Here is a 21,522-nt window from a genome sequence, read left to right as displayed (position 1 = left end):
TTACCTTGCTTCTCACACACAAAAACTTCATCGCACACACAAACACACAAAAAGTTGTTTTTTATTCCCCCACATTCATATACGTACAAAGGGAAATGCTTCTGAGGATTAAACTATTGATTCAAGTCAATATTAAAGATTTTACACAAACTTTTTGTGTCATGGAAAGAAAAACAAATTGATTGTTGTGCATGTGAATAATCAGTTGTATTTGTCTGCGTGAGTGTCTGCAAATGTCCTAGTTTTTACTCAGCCCAGTTTTTCAGTCCAAGAAACTGCATATGGTAAGACGACATCATTATTGTCTTTGGCAGGTAGTTGAGTTAGGTGTCAAAGCTCTAAAATAAACAAACATTCAATCCTAGATAAACTTTTCAATAACTGTAATAGCTAATAAATATAAAGACAGAACTAAAAAAAATGATAGTCATTAGTTTAGAGTTGCAAAAATATATAGCAAATTTATTTTAATTAAGCATAATACTAAGAATGGCTGTTCCCACAATGCATTAGTTAATTATTCAAGTACCATGGACTCACAGACTATATATGTAGCATCGGTTGTTTAATGGAGCAAAAATAATGTTTTAGAAGGTAAAAAAAGCACATTGATGAAATTAAAATATCAATATTTCTTTTCCACCAGTAGCTGGAACATCTACTCATATCTGGGTTCTGTGAACCAGAAGCACGCAGGCACTAACCCTTTATATATTGTTATATCATCCCTCCACAACTTCATCACATGTTTCATAAGTTTCTAATATTGCCTCAGTTTAGCATATTGTAAGTAAGCCCCTGACAAATGATAATTTTTTTAATTGCTTTGGTATCTGAAAAATGTTACAGTGTATGTGGTGAATGTAATACATTTCTGGTTTAAAAGGATAAATAAAAACAAGTATATATTTGAAACAACATATAGATTGGCTGGAAATATGTCCCTGATGTACCCTAACTCTAACCCAAGACCATTAAACCTCGACCAGGATGGATGGTTAGATGTATACCTCTAAAGTCAGCACAAGCACATGTTCTGGCCTGTCAAAATTCACCAAAATTGCCTCATTTGTTTGTTTGTTTTTTTTTTGTTTTGTTTTTTAAATTGAGGGAAAAGTTAGTCTTAGATTTTCTATAAACCAGGAAATGTCTAGAACTTTCTTTGAGTTTTGTCAAATTATATGCTGTAAGTTAGTTAAAATCAAATCCATTTCCATCCCTTTGTGTTACCATTTTCCACTCTCATTTTCTCACGACCTTTTCAATCCCTTGTGCCTATCCTCTGCATAATTAAATTTAAAATTGTATTAGGGGGTACAGAAGTGCTTACTGCCAGAGAAAAAAAAACAACACATTATAGATACAACGTTCACCTTCTAAATGAAATGACAGCCCTGTCTCATTTCACCCTTTTACACCCTCCCTCTCTAACACAATTGACTTCTGAACCTCTTTTGCTCAATTATTGCCACTTCATTTTAGCATCGGTGGAAACCTCTCTTCTTTCCTCCCGGTCTATATTGCTTTGCTCTCTCTGTAATTAACGATCCTGATTATGTGTGCCAGGATAGCCATTAGCTTGGCTTATGCAAAGGCTCATGCCCCCCTTTCTATTGCAAACACACACATTCACTTTAATGCAAAAACATGCCCACAGACCCACTAACTTTATCACACTCTCTCTACACACTTGGGCACTAATGCTCTCGAGACTAATTACCAATCAGGTGTGTTATCTTATTTTTATTTTGTCCAATGAGGTGCTTTTTTGGGTTTTTTATTTATTTAAATTTTTGCTAATTCACTGTAGCAGTTTTTTGTCTTCCCTCTGCTGTGCCCTGCTGTCTTCCTTCCTCTCTACTCCTGCTGAGATATGGGTTTTACTGGCTATGCTCAGTGTCAGAACCAATGAAAAACTGTCAGACACCGAGGTGAAAAGAAGCACCGGGCTGCATTAAAATCAGACAGAAACAAAGGTGCACCTTGGTGTCATCCAACTGCTGCAATTTTAGATTATCTGAAAATGGTTTCTGCAGCCAGGCCACAGGTTTTCTGATGTTTGGGTAAATAAAGCAACTGGTGTGAAGCCAGTACTTGGTGGTTGCCACAAGACAAACAACAAACATAAAGCAATTACCAAAAACAGCTAAGTATATAGCAAAGTCAAAGAAAAAAAATGGACGCTGATTTTTCACAAAGTTGGTTCACTTCTAAAAGCTTCTCAACGTTAAGCTCTGATTCTGGTTACAGTGTTGACGGTTTTTGAATTAACTAAGCACATACGGCTTTTGTTTGGCAAACTATGTAATCATTCTTCAATCTCTCTTCTTCCAGTATTACTGAAAAGTGACTGTGATAATGATCAGCAGCAGCTACTTACTTATCTTAACTGGGTTTAATCTTGCAAGGATCTTTCTTGGCTCTGCACTCATGACTTTAAGGCCTGGCTCGACATTTGTAGCTGTCAGTCAATTCTTGGTGGTTGCACTATCTGAGAAATCAAAGAGGAAGCACTCATATGTGTAATGTGTATAGAATCACTTTTCTAAATGTCATTCATGTGACTTATGTGTAACTTTTTCTTTAGATTTGTACCATGTAAATTTTGACTAAAATTATTAGTTTTACCAACTAATTTGTATACATGTTTCAAATAACAGGTTGTTTAGCAAAACTAAACACAGATTGTGTAGACCAGTGGTCCCCAACCACCGGGCCGCGGACCGGTACCGGTCCGTGGACTAATTGGTACCGGGCCGCGCAAGAAATAATTAAATATGTCCGTTCTATGTATTGAGTCTGGAGGAGCTTTTATTTTGAAAATCGTATACAGCTCACAACGCACGCACGCACCACAACCCCCCCCGGTCCGCAGGAAATTTACGAACACTGACAAATACAAAATAATTATAATTTGCAGATTACTGATGTCTGTTTTTCTTTTATCCTGATGGCTGTAACCATTGAAAAAAATCTGAAACAATGATCATAAGAAATAGACATTGTCTTAACAACACTTCATCAGACTGTTGTCCTTTGTTGGTGCTGTTGGTCCCAAGATAAGTCAATAAAATCTCCACTTCATCACTACATTGCTACCAACTGTTACTTAAAACATTACATCCAGCAATGTCAACCAAAGTGATTTAAATCCCTTTTCTCCCTTTCAGATGCTCAGTTTCTACCTCAGAAAGTAATCTTCATCATGAATAATTTCTGCAGTTTGATTGGCTGATTTATTATTTATGTTGGCAAGCAATTGAACAGGTGTGGTGCTACTGAAGTCACCATCGAGTGTACTAAATAGAGACACATCTTAAGCTATACACAAACCTGATCTATAGACCAGTATATGGCATGTTTTGGATATTCAAATATACATGGTGGAGTAGGAATTTATGTGTCCACAGCCTAAAAATTAAAAATTGCATTTTTATGTACAATTGATTACTTATTTAGAGACCTTTGGATAACACATTACATTTAGATAAACTTAATTACGCATGCATCTGTGTTCATATGCAAAGAAATAAGAAGACATAACATATTCAATAGTAGATAAAACTTACTTTGAGTAGACTTTGCAACCTTGATCATTATTATAAGATGATAAAAGCATCAGTCCATAATTTTTAAAGAAATCATCTGATCAAAATGATTCAAGCTTTACAATAGGTGCTAATCAGTTAAAGAAGACACATCGTTCTTGATTCTTGCTCAGGAAATTTTCCAATATCTCAACATGACGCAAATTTATTCATTCTTTTTGTGTAAATCAGAGGAATCAAAAGATTTTCTCATTTCTGTAATTTTGTAAAGCTTTTATCATCAAGCAAGCTACCTTACTGGTTAAAAGCTCTTCATGCTGCTTTTCATGCTGTTAATCAAATTCTGGGAAGGCAAGTTGAGCTAAGAAAAATCAATGAAACATCAAAATGTTCAACCTTAAGGCTGTCAATTTATCATGCAGACAAAACAGGGTTAGAATAAGGTTATCTGATGTAAAGACAACAATGGGAAGAGCAAGAGTAAAGCTCAACAACAGAAAGTTTGCTAATAGTTTGTGAATTTTGCATGTCTTTGCAAATAACATGTTCTATATCCACATTTCAGAATTTTCTTGAGCAAGAAAATGAAGCATCACTGGCTCCTATTATTCAGATCAGTCGTGTCTGAATGGATGCAGAATTAGAACCGCTGTGGTTCATGTGATGTCCTGTTATATAACTCTCCAGTTGCACTATCTTGTGGTCATAATTAGTAAGCAAGAAGCTCTGTTACATTAAGACTGGGATTTAACAGAGTTGATGCTACTATCTGAAATATTTGACAAACAATACTATTTCAGTTTTCAGCAGATAAAATTTAGACGAGTTATATGAACTCCCAATATGACTTTATGTGTCTTCACAGCTCTTGGGTGTCAAATTAATATATTTCTTCTAGAGACTTGATTGTGATTTGAACAAGCTGACAGAGGGCAAAAGTAGAGCCAAACTTCACTCCCTAAAGCTAAGCAATTCTTCTGCTCTAATTAGCACATTGAAAACTCACAGCAAATGGCCAGGGACATTAGCATGGAGGCTACAGTAACAGAAAGGGCACAACTAGGGCATTTGGTTCCATTCTATCTAAACTTATTGATAACCAATGCAGTGCTAAAAGGAGGTAAGTGGTTGATAATGTGATTTTTGGGAACACAGATAATCATGTGAAATAAAGTCAAGATTGCAAAAATACTTTGAATCCATCACACATATGATTAAAATGTCTCGCATCTGATGGTATCAGTCTTGATAGATGATCAAATAGATGGACTAGTCTGCATGTCTTGCACATAAACAAACACATATCTTATGTGATAGACTGCTGCATCCTTAGTGCAAAAAGTAGCGTAAGTGGTGACCCTTCCTCCCAGCAGCCTTTAGACTCTTTAACTATCATTGATTTCAACAAACATAAATGTTTACGTCTCTGCTGCTATTTGCACACTTTCCCTGATTTTGAAAAACATTTCTGTTGATATTTGCCTCTTGTTTGCAAATCTTTTTTTCACATGTTGTAAATTGTTTGTCTTTTAATGCTCATTTTTGTAATTTTTTTTTCCAAATATCCTATCAAGTTCCACATTCCTTTGATCAGAGTATGCTAGTTTTGATACAAATTGCTGTCATTTGATATTTTCTAATTTTCTTAAAATCTCATGTATGGATTTGGATATAATTGCAGTGCTCACTTATTAGTGACAATGTTCAAAGTGTGCAAGAAGAGAAGGAGTTAGGGAATTTTTAAAGAAAAGCATACTCTGAGAATTCAAAAGTAAACTAAAAAATGAATCAAAATTAATTTACTGTTGAGGATACACATATAGATGTACCTGCTGTTAGAGATTAGAGATTATTTTACCAATTAAAGCATGACTGTGCCTTACATCTGTTCTTGGCTAAATGTTTTGTGCTTCTGTTCTCTTTTTGTAATTAATTTGCATCCTATAATTTCTCAGCCTCTCTTATGCTGCCTGTTTGATAATCTTTCTTTATCACTGCACGGCACTCAGGCTCCAATAGCCACTACTTTTCCTCTGTTCTCACTCATCTTGACTTGCTCACATCTTCCTGTCGTCCTCTTTCTTACATATATTTGTAAAGAGCTCTCTGTTCCTGGTTGTAATTTTCTTCCCTTTTTACCCTTTTGCTCTTGTCATTTGTTCTGTGCTCTCCTCTCTTTCACTCATCCCTCGCTGACTTCTTGCCTGCTATAATTTTTCATCAGTTGTCTAATAGTGCTAGACTCACCATTAGGATAAGCAGAAGCTTGAGTGCATGTGTGTGCCAGATTTGTTTCTTCATTCCTTTCTAACTGTGTATTGATTCTCAAATGTTCAGTTGTAATGCAACCACACTTAAAGAATATTACAAATTGTTGAAAGTGGAGACAAGCCTCAGATTTACATTTGTATTCAGTTTTCTCATCTTAATACAGTTGCATGTTTTATCAAATCTAATATCAAATGTACATAATTTGAAAAATATGGACTCCTTTTTTGTTCATTTCTAATATGTTACCATAATTGAAAAACTGGTTATTCTTCTTATTATTTAGCAATTATTAAAATTAACACATTGTTTTAAATCTAAACCTTCATGAGATATGAGTAATTAGGGGCTTATCTGTATAAGTTTGATTTAAAAAAATAAAAAATTAAAAAAGCAGGGCTGGAAGTGGAATTCTTCAAAAGTCAGGAAGAATTGAGGTATTGAAAGACAATAAATCTATTTCCAACATCCCTTCACTATCCATGTCTCTTGTTCACTCTCCCTTTTCCTGTGTTTGTTGCTGTGCTTGTGTGTGCTGCATTGATCTTAGGAAGCAGCTCCTATAAATTCAATCAGACCCATCCATTCTCTGGCCGCTGACATTTAGCTGCCCAGCTCCCACCTTGAGAAGCATGGCTACTTTATGGAGATAGCCCATTCATTTTTGTCCTTCTTCCACTCTGTATTCCACGCTATCCCTGGCTTTCTGTTGCACACCGACTTTTGATTTTCTGTCTGGCTTTGTATGTCTGTGATTTGTTACTTTTGCTTTTTGTCTTACAGCATCTGAATGCATTGTTATGGAGCACACCCACATGTGGTGGCTTTTACATGCCAAACCTGGAATGTTGTGAAATATTTACCTTTTTGCTCTTGTGGGGGAAGTTTGCTTAACACAGACTTTAGCATAAATAGATTGTAAGGATTAGAAAAATTATGCAATAACATGAGAAACCTTATGTGTTGCAAAGTAAAATAATGTTCAGCGTTACAACATCACAAGAGCTCTATGCATAGAAGTATTTATTTTTCAATCTTAGGCTTTTAGCTGTGTGACATACTGTCACATAGTAATTGTTCTGTTTACATGTGCAAAAATTTAAAACCTTGGGTTTTTCCAAAGGTGAGAGAAAAGTATTAGGAAGATTTATCTCTGTCTTTTTCTTTATATGATTCTCTTTGTCTTTCACTCACAGACATATCTACTATGGGATAAGGAAACGCCTCACTGCTTTCTCTTTCTTCCCTGCAACCACAATAACGTTCAATCACTGTCTCAAGCTTTCCCATTCTTTACTTTTTCCTCCATCTTTTCTTACCTTCCCTTTTATGCTTTCCATCAGCTAATACCACCTTGCTTCAGTGCTTCTTTTACACCTATAAATTTAATGTTCTGATGTTATCTGCACCGTTTGTGAGTATGATGGAGATATTCTAACAGGTGCTACCCATAACAACATAGAGACCAATTTATTTTGGCCATTTATAAAGACTTTTGAGGGAGTCATCAAATAATCCATCCATTATTTTCAGCTTATGGGAGATCAGCTTGCAGTTGTAACTGGAACAGAAGGGAAATCCTCCATTTCTCCTTTTAGACTCTCAAAGCTAAGGTGTCTTCAACTCCAGTCCATGAGAGCTACAGTCCTGCAGCTTTCAGTTCCAACACACCCAAATAAAATGAATGGGTTGTTACCAGGCCTTTGCCAAACTTGATGGCATGCTGAAGAAGTAATTCAACCATTTGAATGAAGTGGCTTGCAAAATTTCTTCGTCCTAACATGTCTAAATAACTTTATGCTTCTTCCTGTTTCCGGTGCTGCCGCAAAGCCCATAGATCTCACAATAGACAGACTTGGTATCTGTCATCTACTTCAGGTATCCTCAGGGACAGCTAAACCTTGATGGCCTGACCTTACTACAGTCAACCATTGTCAATGTACTGTGAATATGATTTTGACACTTGCGGAACAGTTAATGCACTGCTTTTGAAAAAAAACAAAAAAAAGGGAGAAATTCAATCTAAATTTGCTAAGGTTCGAAATAATTTTGGACTTGACTAACTTTGTCCAAAGTAATCAAGCTTTGAGATTTTGAGAAGTTCACTTAGCTCTGTTGTACACATTGGTTCCTCCAGTTGTTTCTATTACAGACATCATGATCATCTAGCCAAGGATCATACAAGCTGCTTTCAGAGGGCAGCTTCTGTCCACATACCATGTATTTGGTTTTGTCCCCAACCTTCATGTTGGTTGTGAGAAAAGCCTTTCATGAAAGTAGTTAAGAGTGAATTAATATTTAAATTGTTAAAACCCACCATTGCCATTACCATGGGAAAATGCAAGGTTGTGGAATTGTCCGCCTTATTTTAGGGCAGACAATTGGTGATAACCTAATAGTTGATGTTTATTAAACATTACCACAAAGAAATTTTTATGCAAAAACTTTCAAACACAAAACTGCTTCCAAAAACACAGCTTCTTTCAAACTGTTAAGCCAACAGGAATCTGTGATTAAGAACATTATTGCACAGTTTCACATTTTTTCACAAGTTACACATTAACAGAAACAATAATAATTGCACATGTACTAAGGGATATTTACTTATCCCAAATAAGGATAAGAAGGAAGGATTTGCAACTAGTAACCTAAGCAATGTAAAGAAAACCTGGTATGCAGATAAAACCAATTTGATTTTTTTCTCTTTTTATCACATTTTAATGGAAATGAAGAAATTTGTGACTTAATAAAATTCAATAGCAACCATGATATTTCATTATAACACTAAGATCACAGTATTTTTTTTTAGTTTGCTAATGAGGGTTTTTGTTTTAAAACAATTAAACATGCAATTATGCATTTTGGGTTTTAGACCATTGCTTATTTTCTTTATTTTTATTTTTTCCTATGACAATAACACTATTTCTTTCATGCTTGACTGCAAACAACCAGAGAGACAATAATGAGTGATAGAAAAACAGCTGTTCTCCTTTTGAGATTCAGGTTGTCAGGAAATGCTTTTAATGGCATCATTTCTTAGTTTCCTAAATAACTTAAGAAATCACACCTTGGAAACAGTTAAGGCAAGCCGTAGGTGTGAAAATCCTAATTGACAAGACATTGAAATCAACATCTACCACTTATAATAGGCTCCTGCTGTGTGTGTCTGTGTTAGAGATGGAAATGCCATTAAAAGCATGAGCCTGATTTTCTTTCTCTCTTTTTGCTGAAGGAATCAAAAGCCCAAACCTCCTCTTGACACTTTCTGTCTCTTTGTCTCTCACTTTCACCTCCATTAAGTGACCTGAATGTCCGCCACTGTAATCGACAGTAAGTGTTTTAATGCCAGAGGTGTCAACATGTGCAAAGTGTCCTAGCATTTACGGTACTTGCCAATTTACTCCAAGAGCAAAGAGAACAGTGTGTGCCTGTTGTATGTATTTGTGTACAGAGAGCTTTCTTGACAGTTAAGTCATTTAAGTGTGTCTTCATGCATTGCCCTAAGCAGTAAAACAACCAACTCCTGTTAGCTTAGGAATAGGCTCATGCATGTAAAATCAAATACACACATGCACTGTAATAACATCCATGGCCATTTTTTTAATGAAATAAAATAAAATTAAACTCTGGTCAGTTCAAAATACCAAAATTAGTAGAATTTTATAAATTAAAAAAAAAGTAAAAAAAAAATCTTTCAAAAATAATAAAATGAGTTAAACAATTTGGGAACGCTCGTCAGAGGTGGTCATGGCTTTTTGCTTCACACAATTTGACATAAAACTAGATTTAAATTCGAGTTAAGTGGAGACAGTTCTGTGTTTTGTTTTTTTGGTTTTTTTTTTTCAGGCAAAACATCAAACCAATTGCCTCCTTATGTGGCATTTTGGCAAAATCAAAAGAAACAACCAAACGTAATCAATTTCATTTTTTCAACTCATGTTGCTGTCTTTTTTCTCTTTCTTTCATCCGTCAAACACACATAAATACACTTAAAGTTTGGTGAAAGTGACTTCAGTTTGTGACTCCGCAGTGCTGAACCGCACATTTTGATGTTATTTGGATAGTTTTGAGTTTTTTACTGTCGTTTTGTTTTTGCATTTCAACTTTGTTAGTTTTATTAAGCCACTAATGTCAATTTACAAGTGATCTGCAGGAAGCATGAAAGCTGCCTGTGGGATCTGTTGTTTTATTTATTGTTTTATGTGTTATGAGGTCTTGCATCCCTTAAGGAACTAAACTCACATACACCGTCACATGCAGTTATGATTTGTATCTGAATTTCTCCATTCATCTATTTATATAGATTCAAAAATTTTACTATTTTTACTTTGGCCACTTTTAGTGGTATATTGTAAATAATGACTCCAACAGTAGTATAATGTCTTCTTTCTGTCCATCTACCTGCTTTCTTTAACATACAGTCACACACATCTCCCTCTTAGCTGTCAGAGACAGGAAGTAAAAATGCAACGAGCTTGGCCTTCTGGGACGTGGTGTTTTATTTTTTTATTTCTTAAGGCCTGAGTGGGTCCTTGGTTTGCATGGTTGACAGGCTGAATTTGATACCTGGCCTGATTCAGTCACTCTCTCGGCTCGGCCCACTACAGCTCGTCACGGCACAGCTCAGATACCCCCTGTGTATTTTATTAGTAGCTAAATTTACGCATGGCACAGTCCCAAAAGAGGTGGATGATTGGACCGTGGAGGGGCGGTGTGATGAAAAGGTCTTGAGATGGTGTTATTGGTTTATTGTACATTTTTAAACTTATTAAAGATTCTATGAAGCTGATTTCACAATTCATCCTCATTTGCAACTTGTTTACTCACCTTTGATAAGCACTGAACATTGTGACAAACAAATGCATCTAGTGTCACCTTCAGGCTCTGATTTTATACAAGATGATTTAACTTCACTTAGTTCTGTGTCGGACAAAAACATCTGTAGTTGACAACAGACTGAATATAGATAAATGCACGTTATCTGTAATTTCCACTGGGTAAAATGTAACATATTCTGTCTCTTTCAATGTTACTTTGCAAAGGTAGCCTAAGAAGATAAAAAAAATATGTGATTTAGATTATCTAGCAGAAACACCTAAATATCATATACTGGTATGATTACACTGAAAAATGAAGTCTGACAAACTTTTCTTCATTTAATTTTAACCTTGGTATGATAACAGTAATATATTCTTGCAAATAGTTTCCAGTCACCATGTATGCTTGAAAAGCACCAGATCCATTAATTTATCTATCCTTCGTCCTCCACATATCCTACATGATCGGGTCAAAGGGATAACAGGTCCAGCAGGGAAAACTTTAGATCCTTCTCCCTAGTGAAACTCTCCAGCTCTCTCTCCGAGATCCCAAGGCATTCTTGGGCCAAAAGGTAACTGTTGATAGGTATTTTCTAAACCTACATAAAAAGAGAACCACAGACAACGTTTATGAGTTTTCAACCAAGCTTCTGCAGAAGGAGAAAACATAGCAAACCACTTCTCCAAGGTGTTCACCATGCGTTCTGACTCTCTGCATCAGAACAATTCTTTTTATTACAGAACAGAGCAGGAATGGAATGTGAAGGTAATAACTCAAAGAAGATAGAGAAAGATAATACAGGAACTAACACACCGGCCCTTTAAGGAGTATCCCTAGATTAGAGAGCAGCTGCAGCTTCAAGGTCTAGGGAAAAAGCAAGTTTTGTCTTTCACACAGTTTAACAACTACTCCTTTCTAGGGTGTGAATACTAAACATATAAATGAAAAACAAACTAGTAAATCTACAAATGTAAGAATGATAACAATACATAATTATCCCAACATTTCCCTCCTTTTTATCATTGTTACATAAAGATTATGCAAAACATAAGAAAAGAAAAGGAAAAAAAAGGTAAAGAAAATCGATTACACCTTTTTTTTAGAATACAGATACATACTACATTAATATATAAAGGAATATAATGTATAAGAAAAACAGTAAAGAAAACAAAGAAAACCAAAAACCAAATGCATATTTTCGTCACTAACACCACTTGTTTTCACATTTTCAGTGTAGGAGTCATTAAGCAAATGATTTAATCTGTTTATTTATTACAGGACATTGTCACATGTTGTTGTTTTCATTTCATCTTCATTCTTCTGGAGCAAAATGTAGTCTTCATCTGTGTTAGAGGTTACCCTGACCATCTGATAGCTGATCAGAGCAGTGTTGAATGTCTTCAGCATCATGCTACGAAGGCATGGAAGGATGCAGGTTGTAAAAAGAAAGAATAGGATCAGTACAGTCAAGATGGGTGTTCCAATCTTTAACAAAAGCTGCCACCATGGTCCAGAGGTGAACCAAGAAACAAAGTCAAAGGGTCGTGACCCCTGAGTTGCACTGTTCACATAGTCCTTAAGCTCTTCCAATTCATGCAGGGCATCATGAATAGTTCCTCCAGTTCCTGTTTCATCAGGGATGAATGTGCAGCATGCTGATCCTATGATCTTGCAGACACCTCCTTGAGAGGCTGTGAGAAAGTCTAACATAACATAGTTTCGTAGAACCATGTTTCTCAACGTGGTCAGCTCTTTTGTAGTGCTGTTAGCTAGCTGGTATGTGTTGTTGATGAGGCGTAGTAGAGCGTACCTGTTGATTTCAACATGGTCTCGGACTTCACCTACTCCCACCCATGGGAATAGGCTCTGCATGAGCTTCTCTCCGCGCCCTAGATCTTGAATTTCCAAGGAACTCCAGAGTTCGTAGTAAGGCCTCCCCATCTTTGGACTTTCGGCATGACGTCTCTTCTAGTGCGGTGGTGTCCATGGCTGTGAACGTCCTGAGCCTTTTCAGGAAAGTCACTGGGTTGGAGAGAGGAACCAAGGCGCACAGTTCTCCCCTGGGAGTCCTATCTCTTCCTGGTAAGAGAAGCATAAGTATGCAGAAAGTACCAGTCTGCCATTGTCCTGGATCCTCTGTTCCCTGGAACGATGGTACTGCAGAAAGTGAAGTTTTGACGTCCTCTGGTCTTGCTGTCGATATCGAATTTCCTCACCTTGAGAAAGTTAACTCTGGTATAACTGTGGTCAGACTTCCATCTTTTGGAACAGCCAGTGCTGGCGTGGTTTGTCGCGTGGAAGGCGTCACAGTTGGAAAAGTCTGCCTTCTTGTCACAGAAGGTATAGATTTTGTTACACATGTTATACACACAGACACCAAGGGCTCCAGGCTTAAAACTAACCAAAGTGATTACTTCTGGTAGTCGGAGGTTCGTCTGTAGCAGGGGCATGGTGTCACAAACAAAGTTGTTGTTGTTTGGTTATGTTTCCAGGTCTCAGACCAAAGTTGTGAGTGGAGTAGGGTAGCTGTGCACACACATACCAGTTGGTCTCATTTCTCTCATATGCAGTCCTGTTCATCAGTTGCCATCACAAGTTGGTGCTGTAGTCATGTGGATGAGTCTAGAGGGAGGATGTGTCTGCTTCTCTCCTTATCCTGTTGAGAGTGAGACCACTCCCTCTGCAAAACAGTAGACATGCTGCAGTCACAACACAGTAGAGGATCCACCTGGCATGTGGAGACCCCATTGCTGCTCAGAATACAGAGATGTCAAAACTTCTAGGCTAAAAGAGTGAGAATCTGTTGATTGCTTCACGGACTTTGAGACAATTTACCTCTAAATTTGTAAATTCCCTTTGTAGTCCGGCTTCCTCTCACTCAATTCTAGAAGTCTAACACTCTCTGTACCTTACAGTGACTGAGATGTATCCATCTGAGACTTTCAGCAATCTTTACAGTAGTTGGTGTGGTGATCAGCACTTGGAATGGTCCCTCCCACCATGGACTGGCCCAGCTCTTTCTTTTTATGACTTTGATATACACCCAGTCTCCTGGCTTGATGGGAGGGGTTTCCTGTGGGAGAGCAGAGTCAGAGGGCAGTAAATTTGCATTTGACACCTCTTTCTGTCTTAGAGTCCTAATCATCTAATCTGCCAATGTTTGCTCCTAATCTGCTTTCTGTAAATCTGCAGAAAACATCGGTAGTCTATATGGTCTTCCATGAATTATTTCAAATGGTGTTAGTCCTTCCTGTGTGGGTGTAATTCTCATGTGCAACTTCACCAAATCTAAACATTCTGGCCACAACCTGTTAGTTGTTTCTATATATTTTACTAACCTATTTTTACTGTTCCATTTGTTCTTTCATTAGGTCTGCACTGATCGGTTTTCAATCTTATTCCTAATGAGTGGCCATATTTTGTATAACCTTGTTTAAAATATGTGGTCCATTCTCGCTATAAATAGTTTGGTATGCCATTTATTGGAATAATGGTTTTACATATAGCTTTAGCTACTGTCAAAGCATCTGCATGCTTTGCTGGGACTGTTTCAACCCATTTGGAAAATGCATCAATCATTACCAAACAATTTATAAGGCCCACTTTGTGAAGTTCACTAAAATCCATATGCATTGTCTGGAACGGATAAGAAAGGTTTGGGAATCTTTCTCTTTTTGATCTCATGTTTCCTTGAGGATTGTTTTTAACACAGACTGGTCATGCAGTACAAAAAATTTTTTAAGTAGGAATTTAATCCATACATAGTAAAATGATGTTGTAGTATAGTAATCATCCCCCGTGTTGACACATGACATGATCCGTGTGTCAATATTGCTGCTGCTTTAAATAGGGATTTTGGTAGAACAGGTTTGTTATTAACCTGAAAAATTTTATCATCATTCAGTGTTGCCTCATTAATTATTCTAATTTGTTTTCTAGTTGTTGGAGCATTATCCTGCATGTCAGCTGGAACAATGTATCTATTATTTGTTCTTTTTCATCTCATTTTAGAAAGTTTCAAGTTCTATGTTATCCTGTTGCTGCTTTTTTTATTTAACATTTGATCAGCTAACCTTTTTTTTTATTATAGAACCTCATCCTTTCCTGTGGTGTGCACTGCACACTTACAAACTGCTAGTTTTAGCTGGCAGTTTTATTGCTTTTAGGAAAACTGTTAGCAAAGAGGCATTTAGTTAGAGATTTTACATGTGGATGTTGTTAAATTCATCAAGGTGGATCACTTCTGTTTTACTCCTGACAGATGGCACAACTCAGAGTTGGCTCCTCTGCAGAACATTGTTTTTTACTCCTTTTAAACAAAAATGACCATCCTGAAATTAAACCAAAATCACAAATCCTTTAATTCAATATTTCTTTATAAATTTAATAATCATCAATCAAACAAACCTAGACTAAAGGTTTTAAACTTTAGTCCAGAAAATATTGCTCTTATTCACAATCATCAGTTTGGAGTAACCAATTACTTAAAATCAAAGTTTCTTTCAACCTTGTATTTTAAAACAGCTGGCAATTTATTATTATTAAATAATTAATAATTTGATCAGTTACTCAGTTCTTGAGTACAGTTTGTTTGTTCTCATAGTCACTCATTTCCATCAACAAAAGCAACAAAAACAGAAAGATAAATATTGATCTGATTTTCAGTCAGTCACAAATTTTCAGTCTGCTTTCATTGTTTCTTTGCTCAAATTATTATAAAATTTACTGAAGCTTTAACAACATTTTTAATGTGTTAATAATTATCTTTAGTTGTCAGGATCCTGTTTTAGGTATCATGCACATTTCAAAAGAGTTATCTCAGACATGTGGTAGAATCCAGCAACTTCCTGTTGCTGGAACACTTCACCCATGCAAATTCATTTATAGAATTAAATTATAAATTAACTGTTCAATTTAAATCCAACAAATACTTTATGGTATATTAACACTTCAGTATCAGTTATTTTCAATGCTTAAAGATATTTAATTTAATTCCAAACTAGCATGTATTACCAGGATACTTCTTTAAAAGGAAAGAAAAAAAAACTTTTGCAAATCATTCTTGGCTTAGACTCTTTGATGATTTTTAGTTGGTGTAATTTAGTGGCATAAGTTTTTGTTAAGTCTTTGCTGACCTTTTAGTAATTTCAGTTTTCCCTTTAGGTTTCCCAACCTATGGCTCGTGGACCCTAAGAGGATCCTTAGCAGTGGTCCTGCTGTACAGGACTCAGAGTTAACTGGGACAAACTGGGAGAATTTGTCTAATATTGAACATAAAAGCCTCTAAGACTTTCTTTTCTGGCTAGATAATATGTGAAAAGGGCTAGTAAGAAAGCAAGTTTTCATTGCAATAGCAGTGTATAACAGCTGTGTGTGTGATACACTTATCTTATGTCTCCTTTCTGTCTCACTTCTCCCTCCTCCTCCTGGTTCTGGCGTCGCTGGGGTGCAATCCTCCCTCCCCCCTCTTACTCGCTCTGCAGTTTCCTGTCAGTCCAACTGGCTCTGGTGTTGGATCTTGAGTTGTCCAGACTGTCCTTCTGTCAATGTCCAAACATTTCACAAATGAAACAAGCATCAAATACTTCAGTTTGTTGTCTTCGTCTCTGAAGCACATTATCTTTTCCTTCTCCACGCTGATGTCAGGGAGTAGATCAGCGGAGGTTGTAAGAGTTCAGTTGCATCCAAACACAGGAATGTAGTTTCAGTCCAATGTCCAGCAGGACACCATGCAGGAGTTTGCTGAATGGCAGTTCACAGGTGTCAGGGAATTAGGATCAGCAGATACTTTAGTGTCTGGAGGTGGTGGAACTCTTCTTTGTCTTCTTGATCGCTGTCAGAAGCTGGTGATGAGGGAGGAACTTCATCTGATCCATTGCAGGACAGCTTCGAGTTGAGGTCAGAGGTCAGACGCACCGCAGCGAGGCTCAGACAGAGGAAAAGGAAAGAAGCAAATAGGAGTCAATGAGGGTTTATCTTTCTTTTTGTGTTTTTTTATTTCTAAATATCTCATGTATATCTTTTCTCTCTTTAAATTTTATAGTTTTAGCCACTTATTACCCAACATTGTTTATATTTTATAATTCTAAATCATTTAGAACACATATAAACATGAAACATGTTAAACCCGTAGTCTCTTTATATTCTTTGCCATGTTAGATTTTAAAATGTAGAATGTAAGTTAATTTAATTAACTTAGTTTGAGTGAACATCTTATCAGAGACCAGTGAATTACTTTAAGTTTGTTGATCCTTAATGCTGAAACTGTGAAGCCAGCGAGCAGCCCTCCTCTCATTTTGAAATTTACGTGAGATATGAGGCTGGATAAAGTCCAGGTCGGTACCAAACTCTGATCGCTGACCCCTCCAGACATACAGCCAAAGAATCATAGCACCAAGTTGGTGTTTTAACCTTTTGTAATTATTCTACCCAGTAATCGATACATTATAAAACATTGTTCTCTGAGAAGAAATGTTTTCCTTTTTTTTTTTTTTTTTTTATTGTTTCATTTAATTTCTCATCAAGTTGTTTTTGCACCAGTCAAAATTCATTTACACTCAAACTTCCCTCTTTAGGAAAGTCATAACTCCATTTTGAGCATGCAAAACAATCGTTCCTATATATTTATATTTAGGTTATAAATACAAATACTGCAAACTTTTTGCGGTTCCGGAACCCCCTTTTTATTATTATTATTATTATTATTATTATTTTCTCTCAGTGAGACGTCTCTCCACTGGCTTTCTTTCTTTGAAGGTGTAGAAATGCTAAAAACCATTCACTATCTTCCCATAATTTTAGTACTCTGCGATTTAGCTTAATAGGTATTTTGTGCTTTTCCTTCAGAGAAAGTCCTCCAAGTGGTCAAACTAATTTTGACTTGGTCCTTCACTTTGGATTCTAATTCCAATGACAGAAAGTTTCACTCTCATAGAATGAAACACCATCCATACACACACACACACACACACACGCACACACACACACACAAATTCAAACATCCTCTGCCAGCTCAAAAAGGAGGGGACTCAAACCCGCTCTTCTCTTTTATTTGATGTTATCTCTTAACCAAATTGGGACTTGAACCCAATTACGGATGGGACTCTAACCCACAATTAGTATGGGACTTTAACCCACAATTAGTATGGGACTTTAACCCACAATTAGTATGGGACTTTAACCCACAATTAGTATGGGACTTTAACCCACAATTAGTATGGGACTTTAACCCACAATTAGTATTGGTTGATTAACTCACGTTTCTGTCGGTTCGTCTTGTCCGGTTGGATCTCTTCAATCCGCCGTTGACAGACAAAGTCGGACCTAGGCGCTGGCCCAGCGAAGAAGTTACTTCCCGGGACTTTGTTTCCAAGTCCTGTTGACTCTGGCCGTGCACGGTTTTCAGCGTGTCGTTCTTCGTCTGTCAGCAAACGGGTATGTTGAGATCCGGGTCACGGCACCAAGATGATAGGTATTTTCTAAACCTACATAAAAAGAGAACCACAGACAACGTTTATGAGTTTTCAACCAAGCTTCTGCAGAAGGAGAAAACATAGCAAACCACTTCTCCAAGGTGTTCACCATGCGTTCTGACTCTCTGCATCAGAACAATTCTTTTTATTACAGAACAGAGCAGGAATGGAATGTGAAGGTAATAACTCAAAGAAGATAGAGAAAGATAATACAGGAACTAACACACCGGCCCTTTAAGGAGTATCCCTAGATTAGAGAGCAGCTGCAGCTTCAAGGTCTAGGGAAAAAGCAAGTTTTGTCTTTCACACAGTTTAACAACTACTCCTTTCTAGGGTGTGAATACTAAACATATAAATGAAAAACAAACTAGTAAATCTACAAATGTAAGAATGATAACAATACATAATTATCCCAACAACTGTAGTCGCTTTAACATGTTCTCAATCTCCTCCCAGTAGGACATGCTTGGAGAACCTCCAAAGGGTGGCTCCCAGAAGGCATCCCTATCAAATGTATTATTTATTTGCATTTTTACCATATTTCTAATATTACATAAAAAAGGCTAAATTGTGCCAATTTTTTTTTTATCTGATTAATCATCAGAATAATCAATATACTAATTTATAACTAAAGTAACCCTTAGTTGCAGCCTTAATTTATATGTAATCTATATGTTACAATCATAGGTGAATGTCTTTTTGGCTCTCCTCTTTCTATCATAGACCAGAGTAACACCAGTATTACTGCAGGAGAGGCTTAGCCATTCTTCATGTACATGTGAACAAGATTTTAATGTACTCCACCTGAGCCAAAGACTGAGCCCCAATCTGGACAAAATAATCCCTGCTGTCCATGTTGAAAATCATGGCCTTTACTTTGGAAGAGCTGGTTCTCATCTTGGTTCACATGTGGCTGTGTATTACTTCATGGCTTGAAGATGCATCCAGAGACTCCTCCGTCTGCAAATAATTAAAATGGGATCCTGAGGTTCCCAAACCAGTTCCTGTTTCCATTAAAAGCCTTGAAATTCTGTCCTGTAACACCACATGCTGCGTTGGAAGACAAAGGGTAGCCCTGCAAAAGATCACACAGTAATGGGAAATAAGCCCAACTTTAATATGGCAAACACAGCTTCTGATTTGCTAACCCCTAGCACCATCCTCCCCCGCACCCAGACAAAATTTTTCACAGGGACAAAGTGACAAATCGTTCCCTACTCCACAAAAGACATTTTAACTGGACAACCAAAACTCCTGTGACTCTTAGCAACTCCAGGAGGTTAAAGATCTGGTCCACTGATCCACAGATTACTGACTGTCCTTCCAGTCTCAGGGGGCCTGGTGTCTATGTCCAGCAGCCATTGGGTGAGAAATGGGGTACACCCTGAACAGGTCACTAATCCATCACAAGTATACAACTAGTAGCTGAAATATGATATATTGATCAAAGTTAATGACAGGAACACCAAGAAAATAAAATACTGACACATGAGAGAAAGGGTTTGTAAACACAAGCAGAAAAAGAATCGCTGATGGGGGAAAGAAAAAGAAGCTCTCAGCTGTGTCAGTTAAAAGCAAAGACCCTGCAGAGCGAGTAAACAACTGGTCAGATTACAAATGAGAGGCCAAAAAGCACATCACCTCCCGCAAGTACAGCATCAGGGCTTTAGGAGGATCATCAGCATTACCTTTGATTTATCAGCAATGGATGAATGCTTAGCCTGTATAATGGATCACACACGTTTGCATACAAACACATTTGTACAGATGAAATCTTTTGACTAAGCAGAACATGAGGAAGTAATGTGACCTTGTACCAGAAATACAGAAAACAGTTTTTACATTGTGTTTCTCTTCCTGAGTTCGTAGCATAAAAGTTTTCAGATATCCCATCTTGCTTACACTGGTCACACCAAAATTCAGATCAGATCATGTCAGACAAAAATAAACTGAAAAGTTATAAGAAAACCAGACTTTAAATGATACAGTGTTTTATTCAGGAGGAATGATAGTCAAATAATCAGGCCCTGATTTTCACATTGCAACAGCCACAGCTAATCTCTCAGATTTAAGTTTTTAAGTAATTTTATGACGCCTCTCTATATATATGCCTTCACTTTATTTTTGAAGGCATATATAATTGGACTTCCTGGTTTCTTTTGACTTATTGCTTTGTTGATTTACTCAATTGTGGTTGGGGTTAAGATGATTAGTAAATTTTGGACATGCCAGTTGTCCACGGCATGAAAGTGCAAAGCAGTTCCAGTCTAATACACTATCTCCACCACATTTGACTCTACCTGTGGTTTGTTAATCTTTATTCCAGAAATAAATGGACCCACACTGTCATAAAGTTACACTTTTGTCTAGTTGGTCTACAAAATATTTTCCCTGAAGTCTTTTCATATTCATTAACGTGAGAGATATCTTTGTGGGGATTTTTTTGGCCTATAATGGTTTTGGTTTTGGAACTCTGCTATAAATGCCCTTTTTGCCTAGAATCATTCTTACCAAATCAAATACTGCAACAAATACATTGTTGATCAATGTTATGTTACGTACACCTACGGTGAGTTGAATAATCTTACATGATGTGTTTTTGTCGTCGTCATGGCTTCAGTGATGCAATAACCTATTTTAAACACTTCAGTTTAAGCTTATATAAAGTGGACTGGAGATACGTCTTTTGTAATTTGCATCAAATTGTTGTTTCAAAATTAATGCTGCTGGTTATTACCTTCAAAAGGGTTAAAGAGATATAATGAGAAAAATAATTGATATTGTACAATTTCTTTGGTTCATACATTGTTCTCTTTCGAGTAGGCATAGTTTTGTTTTATCTTCACATATTCAAACTTTATTTTCAAAATGTGTTGCCCTGTAAACCTAATTTCAGTTGTATTTAGAGGCTCTTGTGGGGCCCCAGTTTCCCTTGAGCACCTCTTAATTTGCTACTTTAGACTCCCCTTTTACCCTTCCTCTTGACTCTCTATCCCTGCATCTCCTTAACATATTTTAATAGCACTATCTGATAGAAGAGTGAGTTAGTCTTTACTGCTGCTCCTCTTTTGGCCTCTCTTCTTCCCTCTTGTTTCCATTCCTTTTTCTTCTCCTCTCTCTGTGTTTTTCACTCTATTTGTTGTGATAAATGACTGTTAGATGTGATTTCCCCAAGATCATATCTCTCTCTGGGCCCCACGCCATAATTAGACGGCCAGATTAATAATTCATTCTTCCCTTTTTTTCTCTTTTGGAGTGTTTGTCAGGGTGCGTATGTGCAAATGTGAGTATGTGTGGGCGCGCAGAAATCTATCACATGGTATAATGCCGGAGATGGAGTCGTTTTCCATTCAGAAGCTGAAAGAATGAAGAACTTATGATGAAAACGAGTTCACCCAGGAGACAAAGAGTTTACA

At 36.8% G+C, this 21,522-nt stretch overlaps 2 protein-coding genes across 6 annotated transcripts in view; one reads left to right on the top strand and one right to left on the bottom strand.

Annotated features, from left to right (window-relative positions):
• si:dkey-215k6.1 (transmembrane protein 132C) overlaps window positions 1–21,522 on the top strand; it is a 249,561-nt gene that overhangs the window by 159,563 nt on the left and 68,476 nt on the right. The window lies entirely within an intron of this gene.
• LOC122828845 (endogenous retrovirus group PABLB member 1 Env polyprotein-like) lies at window positions 11,261–18,514 on the bottom strand. Its single transcript, XM_044112803.1, has 2 exons — window positions 17,893–18,514; window positions 11,261–13,707 (listed from the first exon to the last, which is right to left on the bottom strand). Exon 2 carries the CDS (start codon window positions 12,573–12,575, stop codon window positions 11,907–11,909), a length of 669 nt encoding a protein of 222 aa, XP_043968738.1. The 5' UTR covers window positions 12,576–13,707; window positions 17,893–18,514; the 3' UTR covers window positions 11,261–11,906.

The sequence above is a fragment of the Gambusia affinis genome, linkage group LG03, assembly GCF_019740435.1.
Source record: "Gambusia affinis linkage group LG03, SWU_Gaff_1.0, whole genome shotgun sequence".
Lineage (NCBI taxonomy): Eukaryota > Metazoa > Chordata > Actinopteri > Cyprinodontiformes > Poeciliidae > Gambusia > Gambusia affinis.
This window is presented reverse-complemented; position numbering and strand designations above follow the sequence as displayed.

What these genes read in the sequence shown, in the direction of transcription:
- LOC122828845 (XM_044112803.1), bottom strand. Translation starts at nt 12,575, where the DNA reads ATGGGGAGGCCTTACTACGAACTCTGGAGTTCCTTGGAAATTCAAGAT.